The 27,844-nt window shown below is 38.3% G+C and overlaps 1 protein-coding gene across 5 annotated transcripts; it reads right to left on the bottom strand.

Moving 5' to 3' along the window:
- Positions 1-1,243: 1,243 nt before the first annotated feature.
- BACH1 (BTB domain and CNC homolog 1) lies at positions 1,244-27,844 on the bottom strand. 5 transcript variants are annotated; one of them, XM_082760278.1, is made up of 6 exons: positions 27,721-27,844; positions 17,526-17,687; positions 16,667-16,964; positions 11,436-12,827; positions 9,611-9,817; positions 1,244-4,773 (listed from the first exon to the last, which is right to left on the bottom strand). In XM_082760278.1, exons 3-6 carry the CDS (start codon positions 16,904-16,906, stop codon positions 4,312-4,314), a joined length of 2,301 nt encoding a protein of 766 aa, XP_082616404.1. In that variant the 5' UTR covers positions 16,907-16,964; positions 17,526-17,687; positions 27,721-27,844; the 3' UTR covers positions 1,244-4,311. The 5 variants fall into 5 exon arrangements, with proteins under 5 accessions (XP_082616404.1, XP_082616405.1, XP_082616403.1 ...); XM_082760279.1 differs by lacking the exon at positions 17,526-17,687 and having other exon boundaries at positions 27,711-27,844; XM_082760277.1 differs by lacking the exon at positions 17,526-17,687.

Genomic DNA, 27,844 nt, shown 5'->3' with positions numbered 1-27,844 from the left:
AAAATCTCCATGATGCATGTTAGTGAATCCCAACTGTGTGCATTATTTTTTTTTTTTGGAAACAAATGAAATCAAGAGGAAATCAATGTGCAAACAATGTAAGAGCAGACTGCCATAATGGTCCAGCTTGTCCAGCTTCTATTTCTGTGTCAAAAAGGGCTAAAATTCACTTTGGCAAACTTTGTTTATACTGAAACCTTCATCAGAACAAGATTAAAATTTGTACCAAAACTGCTAGTTAGAGTGGGTATGCTTTCACTATTTCAACACTGGTAGAATTTTTGCTGCTTCAAACAAATTTCTTACTAATTTGACTTGCCGTCATACTCAGATATAAACCGAAGTTCTAGAGTACCAGTTATCAGCAGTTCCTCATTTCTTACTTCCCAAAAAGAAGATCCAGAGGCAGAACTAAATGTACAGTCCTGATCTCTGGTGTATGTACCCTTTAGCTTTCATTGCAGTTGTTGTTTCTTTCTGAATATTAAGAGGAGTTTTAAACATCACAGAGCCTTGCACTGAGATTTTAGTTTCCTCAAAGAGGAACCATGGTAACTTTTTTGTGAAAGATAACAACTTGACTCTTAAAGTCAAGAAACATATGAAACACCTACAGACTAAATCCAAGTGACAATGAATTTCAAGGACAAAACTACCTTGAAAAAAACAGTTTTCTGCCCTACCCATTATAAGCAGCAAGTTAAGCCTTCTAATCCATCATCTTACTTTCCAGCTTTTCCCTCCTAAAATGACTGCTTTCACTTTTAATGACGCATCTGCTGTAGGATCAAACAACGTCAGACTGAAGTGCCAAATGCACGTTACAAAAACTTCTAAAGAAAAGCTTTCTGAATAAGGTGAGTCACAGTACTGAAAGGTCAGATCCCGTATTACAGTTAACTGTTTAGGAGGTACAGAGGGAGATACAGATAAATGTAGTTTCTCAAAGGAAAGCTCTTCTGCAATCCTAATTACTTAATAGGACCTACCTTATCTACAGTTGCAAAGATGCTTCCACCTCTATCTCATGCACTCATCTGGACTATACACACAGTCATTTGTACTTTTTCTTGAACCAAACCTATACAGCATCCTATTAACCAGCTATTTAGCTCTTTTCTCTCTTTCCAAATCAGAGACTCAAAGTTCCCCGGAGAAGAAAACCCACTCAAACAGAACAGGACACAAACATCAAATGAACTTACAGGAAATTTATTCCAACTTAGTAATGTTTGCTACTGTGTGTACTATTCAGGAATTTATAGACCATATAAATTATTTTGCTACTACTTTCAGAAGTGTTTTAATAGTACTACAGAAGTTAATAATACACCAATAAACATTGTCACCGCAAAAGATTTGTACAAAAAAAGAAAAGCCATTGTAGAAAGGATAGTGGTTTTTATTGTAGTCTTAGAAAATATTGAATTATGAAAGATACAAAATCAACTGTTGTAATTATCTGTTTATTTTACAATCTGTATGCCACCATACTCTTATGGCTTTTAGATATTCTGTCCAAAGTATTTTAAAACATGCTTTAACAAAGTATTGTACAATTTCAAAATTGACTATTTCTTTACTGGAAAAACTCCAAAACATTTACCTGAGAATTCGGTATCATAAAATTGTCATTCATTCTTAACTTTTGCAAGTTGATGATATAGCCTATAGAAGTCAACATGCAACTTGTATGTCTACTGTATTAAATAAATATTTTAAAAATTATTTAGATGCAGCTGGTTAGGCAAAAACCTACCCTCAAACTTCAACAAGTTCATAATAGATTTAAATACATGACACAAATTTTATCTGAACCCAACATGAAACGACAGCTGTAACTTCTGCACTGGAAGCCCTGCAACATTTGCTAGATGGAATTCAGACATGGCTGATCAGACCATGGCAGTGGAGCACAACTCTTCTTGGTGGATATTCCAGCCTCTGGACCTGGTTGTCACAGACTTTGTTTCATTCACAGCCAGGTGAGTCGGGGTATGGGCCACTGGATATATATTAAGTTCCCAGCCAGCCACTCTCTATATACTTGCTCCATCAGTTTATAACAAAACATATTTAACCCAAGAAATTCTATTTTAGAGTACATGTATTATAGGACAATGCTTTAATGTCATTATCCATGTCGTTTCAAATATCAACAACTTTAAAAAGTGATAGACAGTAGAGGGTTTGGGACTTTAATTTTTACTCTTCTGTTGGCTTGCTTACTAATTAAAATGGACACTTAAGATAATATACTGCCCGTGATGGCAGTACACGAGGGAGGCAGGATTAAATTAATCAGGAATATACAGATGCTGGAGAACAGACACAGAGAGCTTCATGAGTAATACATATACAGGATCAACGTATATAAATCCTAGTCATTTAAAAGAATTTCAATTTGATTATCTGAAAATGTTTCCAAAGCAGAAGAACTCTCATGATGTCTGCAATATTTGTCTGCAAGTATTTATTTCTGAACTTCAGTTACTGCAAGCACTGATTTATACAAGCTATATTCCATTAACATAATTTTTCCCCTTAAAATATGATATATGATGAAAATCCAAGGATATCACTAGAGATTTGAATTAACTTTCAATCACATAAGTGAGGTAGTGTAGTCACTTGTATTAGGTGCTGGTTACAAGAAGTACTGTTGAAGTCTGTCAATTTTGTTTTAAATAAGTGGCCTAATAGTCTTTATTTATTAATGCTATGTTACCTGCTAAGAGGAAGAGAATTAAAAAAAGATCCTTGCCAAACAGTTTCGTTAGCAAGTTTTGTCTCACTGCAAGAAAAAAAAACAAAACACGAAGTAGTATTTACAATAGTCCTTTGCTCTAGTCGCTGCCTACTGTACATGCACACGAAGACACAAACAGCTAATATACACTCTGAGGTAGGAAATGAAGAATTCCACTGGCTTGTACAAGATTCTTCATGTTTTGTAAACCAGCAAAAACAAAGTTTTCTGTGGTGAGGTTCAATACTTAGTTCTGGTGTAAGAACAACATCTAAATAACAAAGCAATCATCAGTATACAATATGCATCTACTTCCAAGTAAAAGTCTTCTTAAAAAAGGGGGGGGATTACTTGCCATTTCTCTTATTTTAGTGGCTGAATTTCTCCTTCATAAAGTAAATAAAAGAAATCTCTCTAGCTCTTCTCCTTATTATACTTTTTATACATCTATACTTATAACACAAGCCATTGAAAATGCACTACAGGTTTAGCCATAAAATTATCCTGAAGATTAAAATTCTGAAATAGATCTTTACTGGTCCCAGTGATCAGAGGGCAATTAGACTTAAGAGATTATAGACTTAGAGATTACTTAAAATGCAATTAGGCACTGAAGTTCTGAAGAATTTGGTGCCTCAATACCATAATTAAAAACAAAGCCACTTGTCCTTAAACTTCCACAATACTTCAATTCCATCTCATTACTAACAGCAGCAAGCTCAAAAGGTGCTAGGATAGTAAGTTACTGTACATCAATGAATTTTAACAAGCACCTGGGATTCAGATGCCAGAGGATCCAATGCACACTGTATAAGCAAGGAACTCTACCAGTTTCAAGCTTCTGCCCTTCCAGTACGTTATTTCTCTCACAAAAAATAAACAGAGGAAGAGCAGTATACTGCAGCATCTCCGCTGTTCCCATCTTAACTACACATGGGAAAGCTAAGACAAAGGCAAATATTCAATAAAAGGTGGCTCTGGTACAGGGATGTGAACAGCAGGAAGCAGTTAGCTGTTCCAGAGAGTATTTGGCAGAATCTCCTCATAATGTCATGTTATCCTAACCCATCTACAAAACAAACATTTATAAAGCTATACACGCTTCTTAAAGTTTGTCTGCCAGAAGAAAAAAGACATCTTAAACAGATAAGTACTCCATGTACAGAAGTCATTGTGCATAAACACGTTAGGAATCTTGAGATGTAGAGTGGCATTAGGTACTGTGACATAAACCAGAGTGAAGGCTACTTGATACCTGAATGAAAGCTTCCTCACAAACGAACATCTGTGCACAAAGTTTATACTTTCAAACAACTTACTGGAACATTCCTTGCCATCACCACACAGAAAAAGCTCCAAGGCTAACACGTACAAATTACACTCGAACTACACAGAGCAAACCCAAAGCTTGCCAAGTAATATAATGACCATGTATATAATTGCCAATGTAGTTTTAAAAGAAAGCTTCCTCTTAACTTTCACTTTGTAAATTACTTTAGGATAATGCTCAATCTTGCTTTAAATCACAACGTTGAGAGGCTGGCAATAGGAAGAAAATAGATTTACTCATCTGTAGTGCATTTGTCAGTCATTTGCTGACAGAAGTCTGTGATAGCACCACTCTGTCCACTCTGTTCCACGAGTGAAGTTTTCTCCAGTGTTCTTACAGAAGCTGGATGCAGTTCTTGTACTTGATCATATGGTGCATCACACACACCTTTCACACACTGATAACAGGAACTCTGCTCGTTTGTAGACGTAACACCTGAAAGGCCATCTGCTAGTTCTAGACCCATTGGTATTGCGAGCTCGCTATCAGATGGCGCTGTTCGTTCTCTCTCCGGGAATAAAAATGAAAGCGGACAATCTGAGGAAGAATATTTCGCAAGTATTTGTATTTGCTCATGACTCAAGGCTGCTTCCTTACACACCTGCTGGCAAAGTCCAGTCAAATTCTGCTTTGTCTCACCCAGAGTTGACAGAATGTGATTTCTCTCCTTCAACAAGTTTTCTTTCTCATTTTGCTGCAAAGAAGAAATAGCTTTTTAGCATACATTTTAACACACAAAAAATAAAACAAATCTGTAAATAACATTGCCAAATTCCTGCTGTTTCAGCAGACTGTAAGATCAACAATAACACAACCAAATGCCTACTAAAAGAACAATCCTACCCATCTTGAAGCATTAACTCAGCTATTAGAAGTGTCTTTTCAAAACAAAGTTCTTCAAAACTAATGCTGACAGCTAAAAAGAATAACACTTACTAATTAAATGAAACCTAGTTCCACTTACTGTAAATATTCCCAAAACACTAGTTCTACAGGATAACATATCTACACTGTTACCAGCCCTGTTAGGTCAAACAAACAATAAGCAGAACAGTTTCCATGGATATTTTACATTGAAAATTTAAGCGTAAAAAAAACAGACATCACATTTTCAGTATTGATACTACTCTGTTAGATGAAAATAAATTCAATACTCAGGAAGTACTAAGCCCACCACAGAACAAACAATGGACTTCAGAATTGTTTCTGAAGTAGAATAGGAAGATTTATTTTACTTCAACACCATAATCTTTCCTGAGACTTCTGGTACAACTGGTTGAAGACGCAAGGACATGGAAAACTAAGGGGCTAGCCTAATGATGTAAACAAGCAATGTCTAGAGGAAAAGAAAATGAGGAAACAAAGGACAGGAAATAAGACCCAAATGAAGTAGCTGAAAGAAGAAACATTTTTAGTTCTATAGTTAATTTAAAAAGGCAGAGTTTTGAAGACACACATTTCAGTTTCTGCACGAAGTTTTAAATAGCTTTTGAGAAATAAATCACTATGGGTTACATCAATTCATTCTTAGAAATATTACTCTTATTTCTTCTCACATTCCTTCTTGCAGGAGAAACTCATACTGCAACCTCCACAATTTCGTTTTGAAAGAATTCACTAGTGTTAAGCAGCACTTTGCAAGGGAAGCAGTTTTTGCCAGCCTCTTTTGCTGAAAGTGATTAGAAAGAGTGCAGCTTTGCCAGATCTCCTAATCTGAAGCGTACATTTTGGGTATGCAGAGTCACTCAGCTGTGCAGCATGGACTGATGAAATAATCTGAACTGTTGCTTAACACAAACTTCAACACTGAGAAATATTTTTTCCCAGTGTAAGATGTGGGTGGAGAACTTAAGTTGTTAAAAAGTTAATGCATTTCAATTTTAGCTGCATTATATTAGTACTGCAAAGTAATGCTAACTAGGAAGTCAGAATAATCATCAAATTAAGAACTCTCACTGCTGGTGAAGAACCTATTTAGGTCATGCATTTCTCCTTGCTATAGTATATATAACAAGATCTCAGTTGCATTTCAGATCACAGCTATGGCCTGTCACACAGTGACACATCCTCCTCCTGAGCCATGGGATCTCCAAGGAAGTAGTGTTTCTTGAGGCCAGCTGTCCTTTACTCTGCCCCCCCTCACAAGTTCCCACAGTCTAAAACTGGTGTCAGAAAGTACAAGGTAGGTGGATATGCATACAGGTGTTCTGAAAGAACTGTTTCTATGAAGCCAACCTTTCCCGAGAGGCCCATGTGTATTCGCACATACAGAACAGGAGTGAAAAACAGGAACACAAAGGCTCACCTCAAAGGTCAATCAGCAAAGATTGCATGGACTATACGAGGAGGATCTGTCATGGTTTCACACCAATGACCAACTGACATCGTCAAAGGAAGAGGTATGGGGAGGAGAAAATATGACTGCAAACAAAGGCTTGCAGGTTGAGATAAGGATCGTTTAAAGGAAAAAGAAAAAAGGGAGGAGAGTTTTGATGCTGTGCCAAGCCTGCTCAGCAATAGACCAAACACTGGTGCGATATCAGGGCTGTTCTAGCTGCAGCTGCAGAACACAACACTCCATGGGCTGCTGTGGGGAATTTAACTCCACCCCTGCCAGACCCAGGGTCAAAGATGGTCTTCTGTACAGAGCTGGTCAAGAGAAATGACTAAATCCAGTTCTCTCAGAGAGCAGTTCGATTCAACACAGTACTACTTTTGTTTGCATGTAAGTGGAGCTTAACATAAGACTTTCAGATTTGCAGAATCACTTGGATGGGAAGGTACCTCGGGAGGTCTGTAGTCCAGCCTCCCACTGAGCACAAAGTCACCTCTGAGTAAGATCAGTCTGCTCAGGGGTTTGTCCAGTGGTGTCATGAAAAGTCATGAAAACCTCCTACGACAGAGCCCACACAACCTCTATGGGTAACCTCCTCCATTGCCTGCCCATCCCCATTGGTAAATGGGTTTCCATATATCCAGTTGAAACCTATTTCTCTTTATGACAGTGTCTCCAGCTCCTGTGCTGTAAATAACACTACCTGCTAGGAGGCAGGAGTACTCCCATTCCCAACAGCTACATCATCTTGATGACTTCCCCCCAGATGTGGGCAGGTGGCTATTATCTCTCCCCACAACCATCTCTCCCCGAGCAGAAGCAGCCCCATTTCATCTGCCTCTCCTCACACGAGTACTTCAGCCTTGAATGCCCTGGGGACCCCACTCCTAACCTTATTCATTTGTCGAGGTCCTTCTAGCACAGGGAGGGCGGTGGCGAAACTGGGCACCGTATTCTGGATTCAGTCTTATGAGTGTTAAGTATAGGAGCGCAATCACTGCCCTCAAACCACTGGCTGTGCTCCTGTTAATACAACCCAGGATGCTGACAGCCTTTTTTCAGCCTGGACAAGCTGTTGACTCATGCTCAGCTGTTGACTCATGCTCATGCCCAGAACACTCCCCCAGGGCCCTTTCAGCAAAGCTACTCCCCAGCCAGTCTCCAGCCTCTACTAATGCAAGGGGTTAATGTCTGCCCCAGATAAAGGGGTTTCTCAAGAATACACCACAAATATTACGTTTTAATCTGAGAAAAACAAAAACCTGATAAGCAACAACTCAGACATCCATACAAGACAACATGCTGCATATACTGGAAACCAGTATGGGTAGTTTTGCCAAATAATATTTCCTAACAGCACACAGTATTATCTACCTGTCCAAAGTTTTCCAAGTATAGCTATACCTCATTATCCTCTCTCAGAGCCACATCACAGAGAATACCGTGGGAAGAGCAGCTTCTGAGACCCAAGATTGGCCTGGAAAAGCAGAAAGGAGGCAGGAGTCCCCATGCACAAAGCAAGCTGGGTGTGTACCACACAACACTTTTCAGATGTCTCTTCTTCCAGCCACCCAAAACTTATGCCTAGACAAGTCTCTCAGTTTCTGTATTTGTGCACAACTTCCACAAGTTTGACAGAGCACAACATCAGCTACCCTAACACTCTCAACAGCTCCAAACATCATCTTCTCAACAAGTTCTAAAGAAACTTACCCACTCGGGGAAAAAAAAAAGTGACAGGAAACATTTGTGCCTAGAGCACAATTCAGAACTCAGGCCTCACCTCACAATTCTCAATGCTCATTGTCTAGCGCTCGCACAGCAATCTGTCAAACAGCAGACGTTCATTCTGTTCTAATGTAGGTCCACAGAAAAAAAGGATATTACACTATAATTATCGTTTAGTCAACTACAGGTCTAATCTTGCAGATGAATCATGTCTTTAAATTTTTCTCCCCAAACTGTTGCACAATGTTGACGAAGTTACAAAACAAACAGAAATCGCATAAGATGACAGAAACAAAGTTCTGAAATGTCAGAAACAGCTCCTTGCTTAGCCTGAGTAATATAATTTGTTTTTATTAGCACAACCACCTGATTTCCCTCCCTACTTGAATATCTTCATTCAGCACACTGAATGGACTTGCTCTGTCAACTCATCAGGGTTGTATGGCACTCTCAGCCTTCCCTCAAAGTCTCGCATTTGCTGCAGAAAAAAAAATTGTGAAAGACAAAGCATTTCTAGAAAATAAGTTTCTAGCCTGTGGTCCTTTGCTCTAGTTTTATTTTCTTTTTCACTTCAAGGTCAGAAGGAAAAAAACGTGCTTACGTGACTACATATGCTCCTGATGCAGATACTACATTCACCTACATGGAGCACAAAATCTTAATCACCAGACACAAATTAAAAGTACAGTAAACCTAACTTTTTAGTTCATCTCGTGTAATCAACAACAAAACTGAGATGAGAGGGTCAGAAACAAACAGTAGAAAAAAGCCATTCACAACAACTTTCCTGCCAGAAGAACTTCAGATCACGCACAGCTGTCTGAAGCTACGCATTTGTCACTTTAAAGGAGTAGCAAATATGTAAACAGATGCCTGTAGAGAAATTTGGATGCATTAATTCCTCAGCTACGATCTTGATAAAACTGATAAAACTGCAAGCAACTTCCTGCATTCTGCTCTGTCTTCTGCCTTTCTGCACATGTCTCGCTTTTAAGATTCAAGACTCAAGAAATGGTTTCCCAGCCTGTGCTGGTATGTTACAAGGACATTACCAACAATACTGTAACAGTAAACTTGACCATGAGCCATATAACGAGTTGAAGAAAAAAAGCACAAAGCAAGAAAGTACAGAGAGGTAGAACACTGAGCAGAATGAGATGACAGTGTGGGAATCATTCTGTGTAATTAAGCTCAATACTGATGGCAGTTCTGAAACAGCCTTCACAAAGGATTATGCTGTGATAAAATTTTACCACAGAAAAACAGAGGAAAAGCATGCATTTTAGAGTAGGCAAAGAAAAATTTAAAACTGTTATTAAGAAGTCATCTGTTTTAAGACTGAAAGTTCTCTGAGCTTTATTTTGTCTTAAGTGGATAAAATAAGCCACCTCAAGCTGCTGGCACATATCCAAAGATGACATTTAAAGAAAGACTCAAATTAATATTACTAATGAGTATTTATACATACCAGTTTTTCGATTTCAGATTCAAGATTCTGTATGCAGTCAAGTTTCCTCTTACGACATCGCTGTGCTGCGATTCTATTTTTACTTCGCCTTCGGATATCATGAATACAGTCCAACTGTTCAGGAGTTAATTTATGCATTTTCAGAAATGACTGGAAGTCATTTCTGGAAAGTGAGATAATCCTTTGTGCATTAAATGGCAGTTTTACCTAGAATGTAAGATACAGTTGTAAGTCAAAGGTGAAACTGGTTTCCACATACTCCAACAGGTCAATTCAAGTCTTACAATTATAAGCATTATCACAACACTTATCTTCCTTCCTTAATCTCAGAAGCAAGAGCAAAGTAATATAGCCATCAGATGAGGTGGATAAAATCCAGGGGTTTCAAAGGGATGAGCTCAAGAATGGGAGAAATAACTGAGCACATTTACACTAGATCTTCAAAAGAACGTTGAGAGTAAAACCAAAAATTGATCCCTGTGTACAGCAAATCACTTAGGTGATACATTGTAAAACTAAGTTATGGTTAGGTGGTGCATAAAATAGGTGTCAAGAATTGTTATGCAGTCTGAAGTTTCCTCTAACCTGCCACTAAGAGTGTGTTCTGTATCTATTTTTATACTTCACTGTAGGAAGAGTTAGTATGAAACAGGCACTTAAAGTAGAGAAGTTACTGGCAGTTAGTATTTGTTTTATAATTCTTAATGCTGGAGAAGAATCATGCTGTTGCTACTAAGTCAGTCTATGTAGGTAGTATGTACACCTGGGCTACGGAAGCAGGTATCAGAAACATGCAGATCATACAGTCCTCATAAATACCGAAAGCCATCTTTACAAAAGAAGTGTCAGGTTTTATTAAGCACCCAACTAAAGACACTATTTTAATCCCTCTATTTGAGTACATTAAACAGTAAAATGTTACCTTGCAGTGGTTAAAGTTCTGGAATTTGTTTAAAAAGCAAATAAAAAAACTACCACCCTTCTTGTGTTTGGCTATCACTGGTTAATAGACAAACAAACGGGCAAAGTATTACCTTAAGCTATGATGCCATTTTCTTCTTTTTAATATAAAGATGAGGAATGTTTTTAAGCCAAATCTGGCCCTTTATGGCCTGACAACCTTCTACAGAAATGGCAGCTTTCACTTATTTTAAGTCTCAGTAAGGTCCCACCATACGGAGTTGCATTGCAATTCTACAATTCTAGGAACTGTGACAGAAGTCATTCTATTTACACAGTAAATCTTTTTGAGATTTGACTACTTACAGCATCTGTCTACAATGCTACCAAAGCAGTGACATGTAGGAAAGCAGCATCAAATAGTTTCTGCATTTCAAGGGAACAAGTATAGCCAAAGTTCTGGAGAAGGTGATGCTATTAAAGTAGTTTTAAATACACAGCTACTGTAGGCAACTTGGAAATTCAATTTTCATTTTGCCTTCTCACTTCAAAACAAAAACAGGAGTGTTTTAAGCTTCTAGAAAACAGACCATGAAATTTAGTTATGTTTAACTGAAGTAGGAAAAAAAAAAAAAAAGAATCCATATGCTGTGGTTTAAAATACTCCTAACACCTTTTGATCAAGTTGTTCCACAGAAATATCTGAAGAGATCGAATACCTAAGCATCTGGCACTTCAATACCCAACAAAACTCTTAAGTCTCCCTGAATCAACAGTGACTTCCCACATAGATCTTCAAATGGTAATTTTAAGTTTAATTTCCCAAGTTTTTAGAACAAGCAACCACAACAAAATAACAGGACTCGGGCTTCTGAATAGGGACTTAAAAGACTTGGAAGCGAAGAATACACAAGGATGTTCTTACCTCACATTCTTGTTCTCTTGCTGAACAGGATTCACTGTCTCCCTCGGTGTCAGTTTCCGAATCCTCTCCTAAACTTATCACATAGTTATAGGGACACTGTTCTTGCTGTTGTCCCTGAACATAATCTCCACTGCTTATTTCAGAGCTGTTGGAGCATCCTTCGGTACTAAGGTTACTTATGAAGGGGCAGTTGACAGAATTCAATGTTGTAAAAGTTCGTTGAGAGCAAGGTTCAGGGCTTTCACTGATCCTGATACCCAGCCATGGACACTCTGATTTCTTCCCCGAATATACAGGCTCTGAGCATTCTTTCAGAACTGCAGACTGTAAATGGATTTGGCAGGGCTCTGTACTGTAAATATCACTCCAGAACCCTTTTGCTAGATGTTCTGCTATCTCTCTCTCCACACTGCTTCGATCACCAGCTGACGTAATGTTAATGGCTTCTCTAGTGCACAAATCAACCTTCAAAGGTGCATCATCTTGACCTTCAGTTTTGTCATTCCCAACTCCAGTACTTGTTGCAGTTTTTTCAGCTAAGACCGTGTTGTTTTGTACACCACTGAAATTCAAGTTACCATATTGCTCACATGTATGCAAAAAAGACACAGAATTAAGTCCATGAGGTGCAGCAGTGTTTTGAGGGAAAGCAGCAACATCGATTTTCTCCACAGGACATGACACACTCTGAGTCACAGAATCCCTCTTCAACTCTTCCTTTTCCTCAGCATCTTCCTCCCCTTCTTCCATTTTTACCTGAGTCTCTTCACATTTTGAGACCAGCTGCATAGGTACACACTCCTGAGCTTTTCGTGTGCCATCATTATCAGATATTTCCTTCTCGAGAAAAGTTGCAATCGATGGCACCTGAGTGTCTTTAATACTGGAATTGGACTCTGTAGTATGAACCTTGTCATTTCCAAAAGCTTTCTGGAATTTCCTATACTTTGGACATTGGGAAGATGAGCTGGAGATGTTACCCTTTTCTAAATGTGATGGATCACCCATTTGATTGGTATTATCTTGGAGAGCAGGTGATGTTTTAGGATTTTCTTCATCTTTACAGAGCTTTGTGTGACATGTTTGAATATATTCTTTTTCTATAAGTTCTTCTGCTTCATCATCTATTTCTAGGTCTCCATCATCCACATTGCCAATTTTAGGGTTTGCTTTCTTACAATGTTGCGTACAACATTTCTTCCTAGGACATTCCTGCTTATCCGATTTACAGTCCAAAAATTTGAATTTGAGAAACTGGAAGCAGGACTCTTCAATGTTGTGTACGCCCAAGAATTCAGCACACTTGCAAACTTCAGACACATTGTCTTTATTTAAAATAAGTTTAGCTGTGTATGCAAACTGAAGCAAGGGACTAAATCCTTTAAGTGTTACCTATTTAAAAAAAAAAAAAAAAAAAGAATATTAGTAAGGCCAACTTCCTTCACAATGAAACCATGACCAACTCTCACTCGCTTCCTCTCGACCAGGAAATATAGTATGAAAGAGAACAAGGCTCTGTATTTCCAATTCCAGTACACTGGGCAATTCAGTTGCCAAGTTTCCAGTTGCAGCACCAGTGTTGTAAATGGGTTTAAACATGCAGAACTCACATTTACCAGTGTGTAAACCATGTCATCAAGATAGAGAACAAGAGAAAAGCAACAGGGTTGTTCCACAGAGGAAATCTGGCCACACTCATTGTAAAACAAACCTTCTGATACATTTTTATTCTGTATATTTTATGGCAATTTTCTTCTCTGCTGTGATAAATCTTTTAAATAGTGAAAAATATTGCTGTACGCTGAAAACCAGTAACTGAACTCCAATTTTACAAAAATATCTTTCAAACTGAAGTTACGCATGAATTACCCTACAATAAGATCAAGATGCTGCTGGCATTAATCATTTATTTGAAGACCAATTACTGCTATTGGCTCAGCTTAATGCATCGCTGATATCAAAGTTTTTGAAATAATGGAATTTGACCACTTATTTGTTACTGTATCCACTCTATTCCTTTCTTCTTCCCGTGGATGTAAAGAATGGTACCTAAAACCCTACACAACAGCAGTTATTCTCATTTTAAAGCCTCTTTGGAGTACATAGGTTTACTGGAACAGTTCCATCATTATCACCTCAGTTTCTACTGCAGAACAGGTACCTAAAAGGGAACTCAAAGATGAGCAGAACTGTATCATCACAAGTTCTACACAAGAAAAAGTTACTAAGGAATCATGCAGGAAAGTGTAAACAGACCATCATATTACAAGTTACGTGATACCTCAACTAGCCTCTCTGCAAAGAGAAGATGAAGCAATATGTTCATTATTACTACTCAAACTCAAGAAAGGTACCAGAGCGTGGGCTTAATTTTAAAAGAACAGGGCTTTATGCTGAATAAAGTGCCATATTAATGCATAAACTATACTGAATTCTTCTGCCAGCAAGACAGTTTACTATACAATACAATTTGATTTAGGAATCAGTTGAGTTCCTTTTTAAAAAAAAAAAAACAAATACCACATGAAAGGCAGCTGAAGGGATCTGCACAGAGACAGTTCAGCAAAAGAACATTCTGAAATAAAATCTTGTGACCTTGTTGTAAAGAATTCTTAAAATAGTGTTTCAAGTATTCTCTGGAGACAAGAATACTGATTACGCCATCACATTAATTCATCCCTAACAATATGGGCAGGGAAAAGACAGTTCATCCATATGTTTTCAAGAATTATTCAAACCTAGTACAGCCAACAAATCATTGTAGTAGGTTTACAAACAAATTGCACTTATGCACATAACCAAACAAAACAAGTACAATATTTCAGAACTGTTTTTCCTACATAAGGCAGATTTCATTTTTTAGCAATAAATATAAGAGAAAAAACACTATACCCCTTATACTTTCTCTTAGACATATCTAGATGTCTATCCTCGAACAAAATAGACTAGAATGACTCTTGGACTGACTGATCCTAAAAATCAGGTCTTACAGAAGCCATTAGATTTCATTTGCATTTTTGGCTCAAATTTGAATTCTTAGTAAAAACATTGGTAGGAAAACAACAGCAGAAAGAACAGACAGCAACATGACAGTAGTTTGTTTTGACAATATAATGTATATGAACAAATCTAAAGCCAAAAATATATTGGCATTTCAGATTGTGGACTGGTGTCTTTCATTTTAAATTTCAAATACTTTGGATGATTAAAAGGGTTAAGAATTTTTTAACCAAACCACGTGATTAGTATTTGTCTCTCTCATATATGCAGCTTCATAAACTGACTCATTTCAAAGTATTCAGCAGTTCCCAGAAGACAAGCTCAAAAACATTTTCAGATTCAGCAACTTATCAAGTAGATGATGAGATCTAAGTGAATCTTATCTCTTAATCACTAGTATTTTTGCTTCTTACATCAGTAATGCTAAACGATGCTCTTAAACTGTAGACTTATGAGGACTCATCTCACTCATGGTATCAGGATTATTAAATTCTTTCATTTTGTTTACAAACTCTGGTTCCCTTTTAACTCAAGTTGAGTTCACAGGTCCATGGGAACACCAGCGCTTTACAACAGACTGTTCCCCCTCTCCAACTTTGATGTACATTTCTTATTCTTCTAATATCCTATTTTTCACCATTTCAAAAGTTTGTCATGTCACTAATTCTTCTCTTTTATTCCAAATGATCACTGTGTCCCCATCACCCTAACTCCCTTATCAGCTCTTTTCATTACTTTTCTTTTAATAGGGAAGATATTCAGGCTACCAACATAGTAAGCTATCAAGAATAAAAAGGGGAAAAAAGAACGCACAGACATAGTAAAGAAGTTGAGTAAAAGTAATGTAGTGATATTATGATATGGTATAGGTTTGTAACAAAGTCATTGATCAGAGAATAGCAAAGATCATGGAAACTCTTTAAAGAGACCATCTGACCCCTTTTGGTTTTCCTTTTTGTTATCAGATCAGGAAGATTCTGGATACAGAATCTTATAGTAAAAGGATTATTTTAATGAGATACAGGCTTACTGTGCATATATTGATGCATTACGTTTAGCACTCAATTCACTCTTACGTGAACAAGTCACTAGTGTTGCGTCACTACAAATATTCATTGGCATGCACCTTGCCTCCTACTTTAATAATTTCAGTTGACTTGCTGACAACTGGCATGTTATTTCTATCCCCCTCACCAGGCTGATTATCAAAAGCCACCTCCCAGAAAACCATTGATCACGCACCAACTAACTCTTAAGCTTACTGCTGCTTCTTGGCACAGAGCACTTGGAGGCTCTTGACTTTTCATTTACAAGCACAGTGGTTAATATAAAATCCAATCATTTGTTTGCCTCATGCCTCTTAAATAAATACCATCTGAAATCTTTAAGTGCCTTGAATGCTATTAAGTAAATGGCATCTGAAATCTTTAAGTGTCTTGAATGCTTTTAACTAAATACCAACTGAAAACTTTAAATGTCTTGGATGCTTCAGGTATCTAATAATCAATTTTCTTGCCTATGGATGACAGGTTCTGGCTCATTTCCACTGCATGCCTTTGAATTCAATCTGATTTAAGAGTGTGGATTTCAACTGGAAAGAGAAAGCAAGTAGTTGCAATACATTTTCTCAGTCTTAAAAGTATAAAAATACAGTAGAAAAAAAGATCGAGCTGCTAATTATGCATGCAAAAAAAAAGATGGGGAATTGAACAAAAGGAAAACAACAATGGTAAGCTGCAAGCAAGGAATATAAGCATGGTTGTATTATTCAAACCTTCTTAAACAAAACCTCGATGATGCTGGTGTAAAGCTTGAAATAGTAATACCATTCATTTGTTGTTTACTACTCCAGAAGTATTCCCTTGTTGTATAGGATGACTACTTCTGCAGTGCTTCTTCAACAATTGAGGTCTATGTTAAACAGCTGTTTTTGACAAGCTCATATGCTTTGAATCTGGTACACAATTTTAAAAGTAATATACACTTAATTGAACAGCTCTACTCTACATGTTCCCCAGCACAGTACTTATTGTCAGTCTGTGATATACCCTCTGATCTGCCTAGCCTTTACCTCAAATCAATGGCAGCTTTATAACTCCAAAATTCCTTCCTCTTCAGTTCTCTTCCCTTAATTTCTAATCTCAGTTTAGCACCAGCCTACTGTAAAACAGATTTGAACAAAATGGATCAGAAGAACAGACAGGTAAAATACAGAAGCAAGTGACACTCACCTCCTCTGGTAAAGTGATGATAAGATCAGCATCCAACTGGCCCACAATTCTCGAAAGGAAGTAACTACTGCAAGCTGCTAGCACAGCTTTGTGAGCCCGAAAGCGTTGGTCTTCCACTAAAATAGTAACATCACAAAGAATATCTTGCTTTCTCTGATCATCAAGACTGAGAAGTACATTGGTACTATGTACTGAAGACTCATATGCAAAAACCACACTATTCTTCTCACTTAGAGACATTCTGTATCACAAGTGTTGGTGTAAGTCTCAGTGGAAAGCATGCTTCTATTCTTCCAATCTGGAGAAAGAAAAAGAAGTAGTGTACATGAAAATCATATCCAGCAGGAACATACTGATGATACTAGAACATAAAAAGGAAACCGTTAAACATGCATCACCTGTTCTAATTCTAAGAATAAGTTTAACACCTAATATTTCATTCATGATATCACAAATACATGATTATGAGCATTTAACATATCCAAACCTTGGTATGTACATCTTCAGTATTGGTTTAATAGTCGAACAGACCAAAAAACACATTTTCCCTTGACTTCAGTGATATAGAGTTTTTCCTCAGTTTTTCCAGTTTTTCCTCAGCAAGTCATTAATAACTTTACTGTAACGCCTAGAAATTACTTAAGCATTAATTTTTAGTTACGGAGCTAGTAACTCCAACACTATGGAAATGTAAAGAGAAATATAACCCAAATCTGATAAGCAAAAATCAAACCAAGATGCTACTAAACTATTTGTTTATTGATTCATCCTGTACAGAGTAAACTACTTTTTAAAGAAGATAAAACAAATCTTCTAACAATTCTTCCTTTTTTTTCAGTAAAGAAAAAAAAGCTTTTACCTTCTCTCTAGCAAATACTTCACTTTTTAAGCACATTAGTTCTCTTATTTTTCACTTTCAGTAATTCTCCAATGCAGCCTTCCTCCTGCCCTTCTGCTCATTGCTATTTGGATCATGCTTGTCAAGAGTTTTCTTTCTTAATGGAACACTGATTCAGATCACCTGGCAATGGTGTGACAGAACAAAGTTTTGAAATAACAGTATTAATTGGATAATAACACTACATGATATAACATCGAGGTCTCAGAAATAAACTCTTAAGAGTCCTGAAGCTATTCCTGAACTCCTGGTGTTTGAGAAATAAAGAGCTAGGAAAAGTCAGCCCTCCTACAGAGTGCAAAGTTTAACACTGTTTCCAAGGCCAATCTTTACACTGCATTTCTAACTTCCTACTTTCTTTGGATTGAGCCTTATTTCAAGAAGAGAGAAAAAAAAAAGGCATAATAGAAAGCATCTTCACACCTAAAGCTTGATCGAGAAGCTAAGAAGTTGGATTTGGAACTAGCTAGTGATCTACAAGGAAAGTGTGTCACTAAGAATAGCGATACATTAACAAACTAAGCACTTCCATTACTCTGAACTGCTCTACACAAGGGTTACTGTAACTGCAGACAGCAACTGACACAAAACTACCCAACCATTGTATTGCTCAATGGAGTTTGTTATGATGTGCCAGCTCCCAACAATAAAATTGTAGCCAATATGAATCCTCAGTTTTCAGATATGGGAAGCTTTCACAAGTCAGGGATAGAAGAGGGCAAAAAAACAACAGCTACCCTGCTAAGCTATACTTCTAGTTACTCACAACTCCTGTTATTTTCATAGGATACAGGCATTTTTAGTGATCTTTGAAACATCCAGACTCCAGTAAAGCAGAGTGTCAACATGATTCACACCTTCCACTCCCTAATGGAGTACTGCACACTCAACCTCACTAACAAAACTATGGGTCATGACTTGACCAAGAAAGTAAGTCCATTGTAGGGTGTTTGCTTAAAAAAACAAAATTTTGTTTTGTGAAAATCTGAAGTTCATTGCACTTTCATAGCATGGAAGGTTAAGAAGAACAGTAGAATATATATGCATGGAAGACAGCTGAACCCATTCCATTTCATCTCTACACGGCATACAATGTGCTTTCAAAACCCCGTGCAGCCTACTTAAAGCACTGATAATGAATTAATGAATTTCCAATGTTGTTGCTGCCAAAAAAAAAAAAAAAAAAGAAAGTTTCTACATGGGAACACCACATTCTGTTTCTTCAAGGGTGAAAGCATTTTGAGTATAACCTGATTTAGTATTTTTCAGGTAATAGAATATTTTACTTCCTAACGTGAAGATTCCAAGAAGGATTAAGCCTCAAGCCCCCACTTTTTTTAAACAGGAGACAAGTATGAAATATCCAAAATACAAGATGTGGCATTTCATTAAGCATTTCAAAATTTAAGAGAACCTTTAAAAAGCAAAAAACAAATCCCAAAGCACTAAATGTCTTCTTTGTAAAAATCTAATAACCTTCATATATTGCAAAGAGAAATCAAAAGGAAAACAACCAGAAGACTGACAATGCTCATGAAAACAAAGTATCAAAACAGGAAAGGAAAAATGTAAGCACTGTATGAAATCTGTCATACTTAAGAGAAGTACTAACAAAGGTCAAATCTGTGTCTTAATTCTGTTTTCCAGTTGTGTAATAAAGGCAAGGCCACACATTCATTATAGCACGTCATGACAGCCAACTAGATTTTCCACTCTATGTTCAGAATACTGTTGGCCATAAAAGTATCATTATATACACATCCACAAACACAATGCTAGCAGAAACTCGGTATTCTTGTCTCCAATTGGGAAAAAAAAAAAAAAATCTTTTTTAAATTGTTTTGGGTTCTTCCTACTCTAACTATTCTTCTGGAGCACCCACAAATTATTTCCATTAATACTACTTACAGATGGCCAAAGGGGGTAAGTAAGAGGTTTGAAGCAGAGAAGGCAATTAGATAGCACTTTAAGGAGGTGTGTAATTTGCAAGCTCAATCTGCAACTGTTCCCCTGGCACAGACCTTCACAGCCCTTCCCTGCCCCAGTACAGGTGTGGCGCTTGCATCTCTTCAACAAACACCTGTTGGATTCCCCTCTTCCCCCCCCCCCCTACAATTCAGATGCAAATAATTAAAAAAAAAAAAAGGAAACAGGACACTCAAAACAGTGATAAACTACTTCCTTGAAAGTTATCAATCTCCTATTTTACCATGCTATCTTTATTTTCAAGTGAACACTTAAGGAAAGAAAACTAGAGGCAGGCACAGATAGCTTGTAGAAATACTACAAGTCAGCCTATGGCTGTATCTAAAACCCCTGTTCACTCAGTCAGTATAACCTAACAAACATTTTGCTGTATGCAAAAGAAGCTAAGAAACAGAAACAGGTAAGAACACTGCTTAAGGTATTTGATAGAGCAGTCACCATCAAAAATAAGGGGAATCCAAAGAGATCTTAAAAAAAAAAATTAAAGTACTCCTTATACTACAGGTTGAAAGGATTAAAGAAGAAACAATATGTCACTAAGTACGAATCCTCTGTCAGTGGAAGAAAAATTAGTACTGTCAGTACAAAGGCATTCCTTAAATTCCTCTCATGAAATTCTGGGCACCTAAAAACCTCAGAGGCTTGAGGGGAGAGGAAAGAAACTAACATGAGTGCTAGTATAAGAGTTACCTGGAGAAACACTTGCAGCTGAATGAATCGAGCTCTACTTTGAAAACACAGTGAAGCATGTGACTGTAAAGCTGCCATTCTTTATCGGGCAGCCACTGTGATCAAGAACATTCTGCTTAAGGGCAAAATTATTCTCTTAAATACTGGCTATAAAACCCTATTCTGCTTCATAGCGAAGTTATACTGATTTCTTTCATCCCTTCCACGATAGGGCTCAACAGAAAAAATCATGAATAATAGGTACCTGTAAAATTACTGTCTTCAGGAGATTTACACATCTCTGCTTTAATTGACTTAATATATATGCATTTATTTTCAAAGGACATATGAAATACAAAAGGACATACAAAATACTTGTTATCTTAATGGGAATTAGCACTGTCAACAATGTTAAGTAAAGAAAGAAATTTCTTGGAATACAGTCTAGAGATTAGAGCAAGATGCCTGTCCAGATTTACCCGGAACAAGAGATCTCACCGGGACCCATTTTCCTCATGATTGAAGTTATTCATTAATTTATATTACTAACATGGAGGTAATTGCATAGTATAGAAAGTGTAAGGTACTTTAAGTAAAGTTAAACCAGACTTCAGGTATGCTCATCTGATAGATTACAATTGGTAAAAGTTACTTCTTAACTCCTTGTTGATGGCAGAATAAACCAGGTTAAGTAATCCTCTAGAGCAGGTACTGGTAGGGAGGGAAGTGAAGAGTCACTTCAGAGTTGATCTTCAGGAAAACCTTAAGTTGTCCCCATTTGACTTGAGTTGCATATGTTCCAAAGATGATGATCACCCTGGTCGAGTCAATGTCGAGCTATAAGGAACTGCAGTTACTAAGTTACAGAAGGAACATAATAGATAATATTATCTTGGAATAGATAGGGTAAGAGTGGAAACATATTACCCGGATAAAACCTTGTAACAGCGCACATGATACAATTCTCCTCCACATGCAGGAATCTGGCCCAAGGTAAATTAACTGTAACTTTCACGCTCAGCAGCACCACTACAAAAGGTAGAAGCCCACATGCAAATGAACATCCTGTGGTTGGCAGAAGAGCCTTATGCCAGAGGTGAAAGAAGCTCTGAAGCATCAAGTTGTCAATGAAGCTGAAGTACTTAATGCTAAGGAGAAACTTTCCCACTACACAAAGGGTAGCAAAACACAGTTTATGTACACTCAAAAGGAGCACCTGCTTTTCTCACATAGTTCAGCCCAAGCTTGACGATATTCCCCAATGATCAAGCCCTTTACAGTTGCACAAAGATAAACAGAAATCCTATTCCAAAGGGAAAGTGCTATTTCTAACCGAAAGCAACAGCACTAAGATGTGGATGTTAAGAAAGCATATGAAACCTTAAAACAATAAAATGTCACCCATCAGCTCATTGCGAGTTTTAACATCAGCAGCAATTACCTCAAGTCATAGCCTCAATGCTCATCCAGATGCTTGCTGAACTACCAAAAAAATAATCCATCCTTCCTACTGAGAACTTCTAGAACTTCCATGCTCTGTCCAAAATATTTTATTTATAATGAATGCCAAACATACAGGATCATAAAAATCAACTGAACTGACAAAATAAATGAAACATACTATTTAAGAACTTCTTCAGACTCTAAAGCTTTAAACAGAATAGCCTGCATTTTGCATCTATGTCAGAAAATCCCCCCAAAGTCATATAGCTTACCACAAAGCTTTTTATTGACTCAAAAACAATTAAATAACACCAGTTCTGTATGCTTGTAGTTGTTTACTGTATACTTCCATCATTCTTTCTAACCAGAGAAGACAAAAACAACAGCTGGAAATGTCCCCGCCTGCCTACAACAGCTGCCAAGAACTTCACTACTAAGTAACTTAAAACAACAGCATGACAGCTTTCACACTGATGAATAAATTCAGCACCCTTCAGTTTGCTTTCAACCACCATAAACACTAAAAAGAAAAAGGTGAGAGATTTCAGCATACAAAGGGGCATACTTTACAGCTAAAGCAAATGTTTTTGCATGTGAGACCAGCTGAAGCTGGAAAGATCCTCTGGCAGCATTAGAAGAAAACTCACAACCAGAAAAAATGAATGAGTCATAGAAGTCAGCTCCATAGGCTCTCAGACTCCTACAGGGAAAACAGCCAAAACATACTAAAATGGCACTTAGAACTGAGGTAGATATTTGAGAATGGAAATTAATGCAAGTAAAAGCAGAAATGACAGAAGGATACACCTATGATTTGTGTACATGTTTACTAAAATACTTTTTGGACATTCTGAGTTGAGTGTTTCAAGTGTCCTTAAAAATACTAAATCAGAGCATACAAATCCATGGAAACCAATAATGGTCTAGCTTTTCCTACCCAGGAGGCTTCCACTTTCAGGACAGAGGTGGCTGATTTGCCAAACTGACAATCTAAACTCTGTGGGGCAAATCTGAAGACCCAGAAAAGAAACTCCAGTATCTAATTCTCAGCAAGATAATGGGAATCCACAGGCACCTGCATTTCAAATCTAGTGAGCATCCTAGCTTAATGATCACCTGTGAAAGGCTGTCAAATAAAACATAGGACTGTACTTTGCTACCATCAACTGTAATACACTCAATAGCAAGAGGGGTAATAAACCAGCTCAAACTGACATGTGGTTCGTAGGTCTTAGGCTCTACAAAGATAGTAACGGTACTAGCAAGAGCCAAGGAAAAAAAAAAGCCATACAAGTTACAACCTATCAAGTTGATGCTTTCTCCTCAAGAGCAACAGCATCTTATTTTCCATCAGTCAATAACTCCATCTCAGAAATTCCTGAAAGGAGCTAATCTTCTATTCCTAGACTCAGTTATGTTGCTCTACCACCAGTCTGTCTACAACCACAGGGTTTTGTTTTGTTTTTCCGCCCCCCCCCAGACCTTCCGCTACAATACATTTCCTGTAAATTATCCAACCCAAGAGTTACTCAATTTACTGAAAAAGTAAACAAAAACCTGTTCCTTATTCTTTACTTAGTGAACAGCCATCCTCCTAAGGCATGCTGCATATCAATCTCCAGTAGTAATCACAGTAATTTCCAGTATTTCACAGGTAGAGTTCCTGAAATACAAGGAAGCAGTGAGTGCAGTTCATCCTCAGCAGCTCCAAAGCTCAGGCAGGTCACCTCTCCTGAATCCACCACCTAACTTGGACATCCAGATGCACTTTCTGCTGTGATCATCATCAAACCAAACTGGCAAGATTAATTTCTCATGCAGCAGCCAGTAAACATCTGCTCAGCAATGACAATGCTCATAACTTATCTGTACTCTTAGAACCCCTTAAGTACCTGAGCAATTGGGAAAAGGTATTATAGACAAGAAAATAACTTGAAAAGCAAAACCCGAGTGCTATTCCTGCCTCCGATGCTGATGTATCAAGTAACTTTAAGCATGTCACTTATCTCCCTCTCAGTTCCCTTAGACACATTTATTTCATTCTACAAAAATAAAACTCTCATCCACAAATGTAAAGCACAAAGGGACAACTATTGTTTACTACTGCTAAAACGAGATTGCTTGGGTAAGAGACTGCTTATTTGAAATGCATGGCAAATGCTTTTTTCTAAGGCTTTGTAGCTGTCCTTGCCCCCAACTTCCTCGCCTTTTAAGGAAATGAAGTTATGTTACAGATGAGTGCCTACAGCGGTTAATAGCTGCTGATTCACGTTATGCTGACAAGGGATGAACAAGCATTTTAGTGTTCATGTTTACTGCTTCTCCATCATCAGCCAGACAATACTTTAAAAAGAACAAAGTGATTCAAAAAAAACTTTTGATTACTGCAATTGGCATTGTTCATAAAAACAATGCTTTCTCCTACAAAGAAAGTAGGTCTCCTCTTCAGATGATTAGCACATTCATAATTAAAACTCTAAGCTATTCTTTATTAGTCTAAACACCTGGATGGTATTGTTCACAGCTTAATTACAAAATGAGCTTTTAAAAATGATTAGGCTGCATTTCTGCGTAATTCTTACCACAGCATTTGGACTCTTGTCAAGTCACAAGTGAGAATTAAAGACTCATGGAAAGTCAGGCCACTGACAAGTCTCACAGTCACCATTTGTTTTCCAGGTTTTAAGCCTAGAGATTCACTTTTTTAAAATATCTGCCATCTGTATAAGAACTCAGAGAGGAAAAAATGAAAGAGAATTGAGAATCCTAGTAGACATTAGACTGCATAGGATTGGATTTTAAAGAAAAAAAACAAACAAACAAACAGAAGACTAGGATATTGTAAAAACACAGAACTTTCACCAGAGTAAAGGTTTGAACACTTTCCCTGAGAAGGTGACATAAAGCAGTCCATATCAAAGCCAGAAAAAGTGTTTTGATTTGTAGTTTAATATTAACTTACACCACTAAAATTTTGTATGAGGCATTAAAAAAAATAAAAGAAAAATCACTTTGTGGGATTTGGTTTGTTCCAGTGCTAGAAACAAACAGGACTGCAGGGATTTCAGAGACTCTTTTGCAGCAAAATCCCACCATTTACAACCCGTCTTCTCTGCTGGTATTCAACAGTTACTTTGGGAAGGTGGCTATGCCCTGACTGAAAATATTCATTTAGGATGAAAGGTAAAATGAATAACAAAGCTTGCTCAACAAGTACTTACAGTCAACTCTTGCCTTAAAGGACAAATACCTTTGCATTTATATCTACATATTCTACTCCTTGCCACAGTTAAATGAATTGTGTATAAACAACAGTCAGAATCCATTCATAAGTATGAATGTCAAAATATTTACAATAAATAGTAAATTAACCATCATTAGTTCTAATGCATGAAACAACCCAGAAAGAACTGAGAAGCAAATATATTGGCAATTCAAAGTAACTATTTCTTTTTTGAAAGTAACATTGTTTGTGGTGTTAGCTTTTTAGCTCTTCTGATTTGCTTCCACAACCTTTCTTCACAGCACATGAAACAAACAGAATTTTAAGAAGATTTTAGGCATGAATCAGGAAGAATTTTGGACACACTTCTATGGAAACAGAAAAGCATATGGAAGTTTGATCAGAATTCGCAATATTTATATATTTCTGTTTAGAAGACAGAATGTACCAGACTTCAAATGGTAATGGGAATAGCAAGTGCTATTTAATTCCTTATGAAAGTATTAGCTAATGGGCCAAGACTGGAATACAAATGTTATCTTGACAGTTAAAATTAAGTCACTCACAAACACTATCTCAACACAATCCTGAAGACTACTTGGATGTTGTTTAAGACGCAGTCAATCTGAAGGCATTTTAGCAGACCCTATGCTAGGGTCTTCCACTCTTCAGCATACATCTAATGGTTAAACTGAATTTGTGTTTCACTAATGCTTCTAAAGCCAATTTTCCATAACACACTTCCCTCTTCTTTGTAAAGTTTCAGTAGCCGACAGGTCAGTTGAGCTTTACTCTGACCTGCTACCTCACATTTACGCAAAACACTGAAGAACACTGACTTCCCTTCACATTACCAAAGAACAAAACCTCTCTCCACCACAAAAAGGTCCTTAACTGAAAAATATAGCATGCTGCTGGAGATGAAGTTACTTTTGCAACACAGCCTATGATTTGTTTCAGCACAGTGAGCACCCCCTCCCAACACCACCCCATTGTTAACTTCTGAAACGAAGACAGGGAAAGCTGCAGGAAGTCCTCACAAATTATCCCCAGTTTGGGCATACTTGGCTGAATTCACACAACTTCATGGCTGCTTCAGCAGTTATTTTTTGCTCACTTACGGTTTTGTTCCTACTCACATTTGCATTAACCAACATGTTACCACTGTTTAACTATGGGCTGCATACAAACAGGACTTATGCTATAAATACCCCCAAGTTTTCTTCAGCTCCTAAAACCTCCCTCTTGAAACTTGCAGTGGCAAAACACAAAGGGGCAATTAAAACACCAGCACTCAGAGACAAGTCCTTCAACTGGCCTACCAATCCCTCCCTTCACACCAGTCTGCCCAGAGCAGGGAGAAAGCTGGGTTGATGGCTGAATGGAAACATGAGAAATTTATCTGAACACCTTTTCTCACCTGATCAGGTGGGGGAAGAGTGGAAGAAGTATCAGGGCAAAAATACTTGGGCCAAAACCACTGGGCAGTTATTTGGGACTCAAATTACTACTCAAGTACAAAAATGTCTCTATTCTACCCCCAACAGTACCTTTTTTCTATGTCCAATGGTAGTGCTACCTGATCAAAATGATCAGGTGAAGAGCATGGCTTCTAATACCAGACAATTCTAACATTAACATCAAATTGCTATTGCTTAAATACCCTTAAGGTACTAAGATCCTATTAAACTAAGGTCTTGGATGTTTTTGAGTATAAGACAATAACTCAGCAGATACAAGTTAAAACATCCATTTTGGTTACTTCACATGCCAGTGAAGCAGAATTCCCAAACGTCTCACCTACTGTGCCTCCATTCACCTCACAAAACAGATCCAGCCTACAAAAGTGGATTTGTACAGAATCACAGAATCATCTAGGTTGGAAGAGACCTCCAGGATCACCAAGTCCAACCTCTGACCTAATACTAGCAGTCCTCCACTAACCCATATCACTAAGCTCAACATCTAAACGTCTTGTAGATTCCATCTGTATTAAGATATAGTCTAGAAGTACACCAAAAGAAGCCCAAATACTAAGGGATTTAGCAGAATCATCTCAGAATGATCCTTATGAAAGGCATGCAGCATGGATACTCTGCTTTCAGCAACTGTTTCTCTCTGCACATCTGCCACCTTTGGGCCTCACCACCTGGAAACGTGCACGCCGCTTACTCACAGGTGTCAGGACACGCAGGAGGAATCATGCCATGCAAGTCACCTTTAAAGGGGAAACTCGACCCACAAAATACGACATCATAGCTTAACAGCTTTACTCACTCCTGCTTGGTAAGGAGATTCCCATTTGTTTGCTCCCTCAGTTTATAGGGCTGTAAAGGATTTGTGGAGCTGTGTAACTAACTTACGGCATTTCTTTCCAGACGGCAACTCGTCATTACTACAGCTAAGCACGTTTTCCCACACACCTTCCCGAAAGCGCCTCAGATCAACGCGTCTGTCAGAAGTCACGGCGTGACGGAGCCGCACGCAGAGCGCTACCTCTACCCCCACAACACCGCTCTGAACTCCTTTTAATCTCAGCGACAACGCAGAGGCTCCGGGCGGGCGCTGCGGCTCCTTGTTTACGGCCCGCTGCCGCCCCCCCCCCCCCCCCCCTCCCCTGCCGGGCACCCAGACCGCGCGGGGCGGCGGGGGGGGACCGAGGGGGGTTGCGGCTGCCCGGGCGCAGCGCGGTCAGCGCGCCTCAGCCTCACCCCCCCCACCTCCCCCCGGCACTGAAGTGGTGCTGCCCTCGCGCCCCCCCCCGCCCCCAGCCCAACGGGCGCCCAACGGGCACCCAACGGCCGCTCCGCGCGCGCGCAGCGCACCTCGCCTCACCTCAGCGCCTGCCGCCGCCGCCGCGGCGGGGGCAGCAGCAGCAGGAGCAGCAGCGCGGCCACCGCCTGCCTGCTCGCACCCTTCCCTCCTTCCCTGCTTTACTCCTGCCACTGCTCCTGCCCCG

The sequence above is a fragment of the Aythya marila genome, assembly GCF_965140915.1.
Source record: "Aythya marila genome assembly, chromosome: 1".
NCBI classification, from domain to species: Eukaryota; Metazoa; Chordata; class Aves; order Anseriformes; family Anatidae; genus Aythya; species Aythya marila.
The sequence above is the reverse complement of the archived record's forward strand: the minus strand, read 5'-3'. Positions and strand labels throughout refer to the sequence as shown.

What these genes read in the sequence shown, in the direction of transcription:
- BACH1 (XM_082760279.1), bottom strand. Translation starts at nt 16,906, where the DNA reads ATGTCTCTAAGTGAGAAGAATAGTGTGGTTTTTGCATATGAGTCTTCA. An exon ending in TCATCACTTTACCAGAGGAG is followed by an intron (nt 12,828 to 16,666) that starts GTGAGTGTCACT and finishes TTTTTTAAATAG; the next exon opens with GTAACACTTAAAGGATTTAG. An exon ending in CAAGAGAACAAGAATGTGAG is followed by an intron (nt 9,818 to 11,435) that starts GTAAGAACATCC and finishes CTTACATTCTAG; the next exon opens with GTAAAACTGCCATTTAATGC.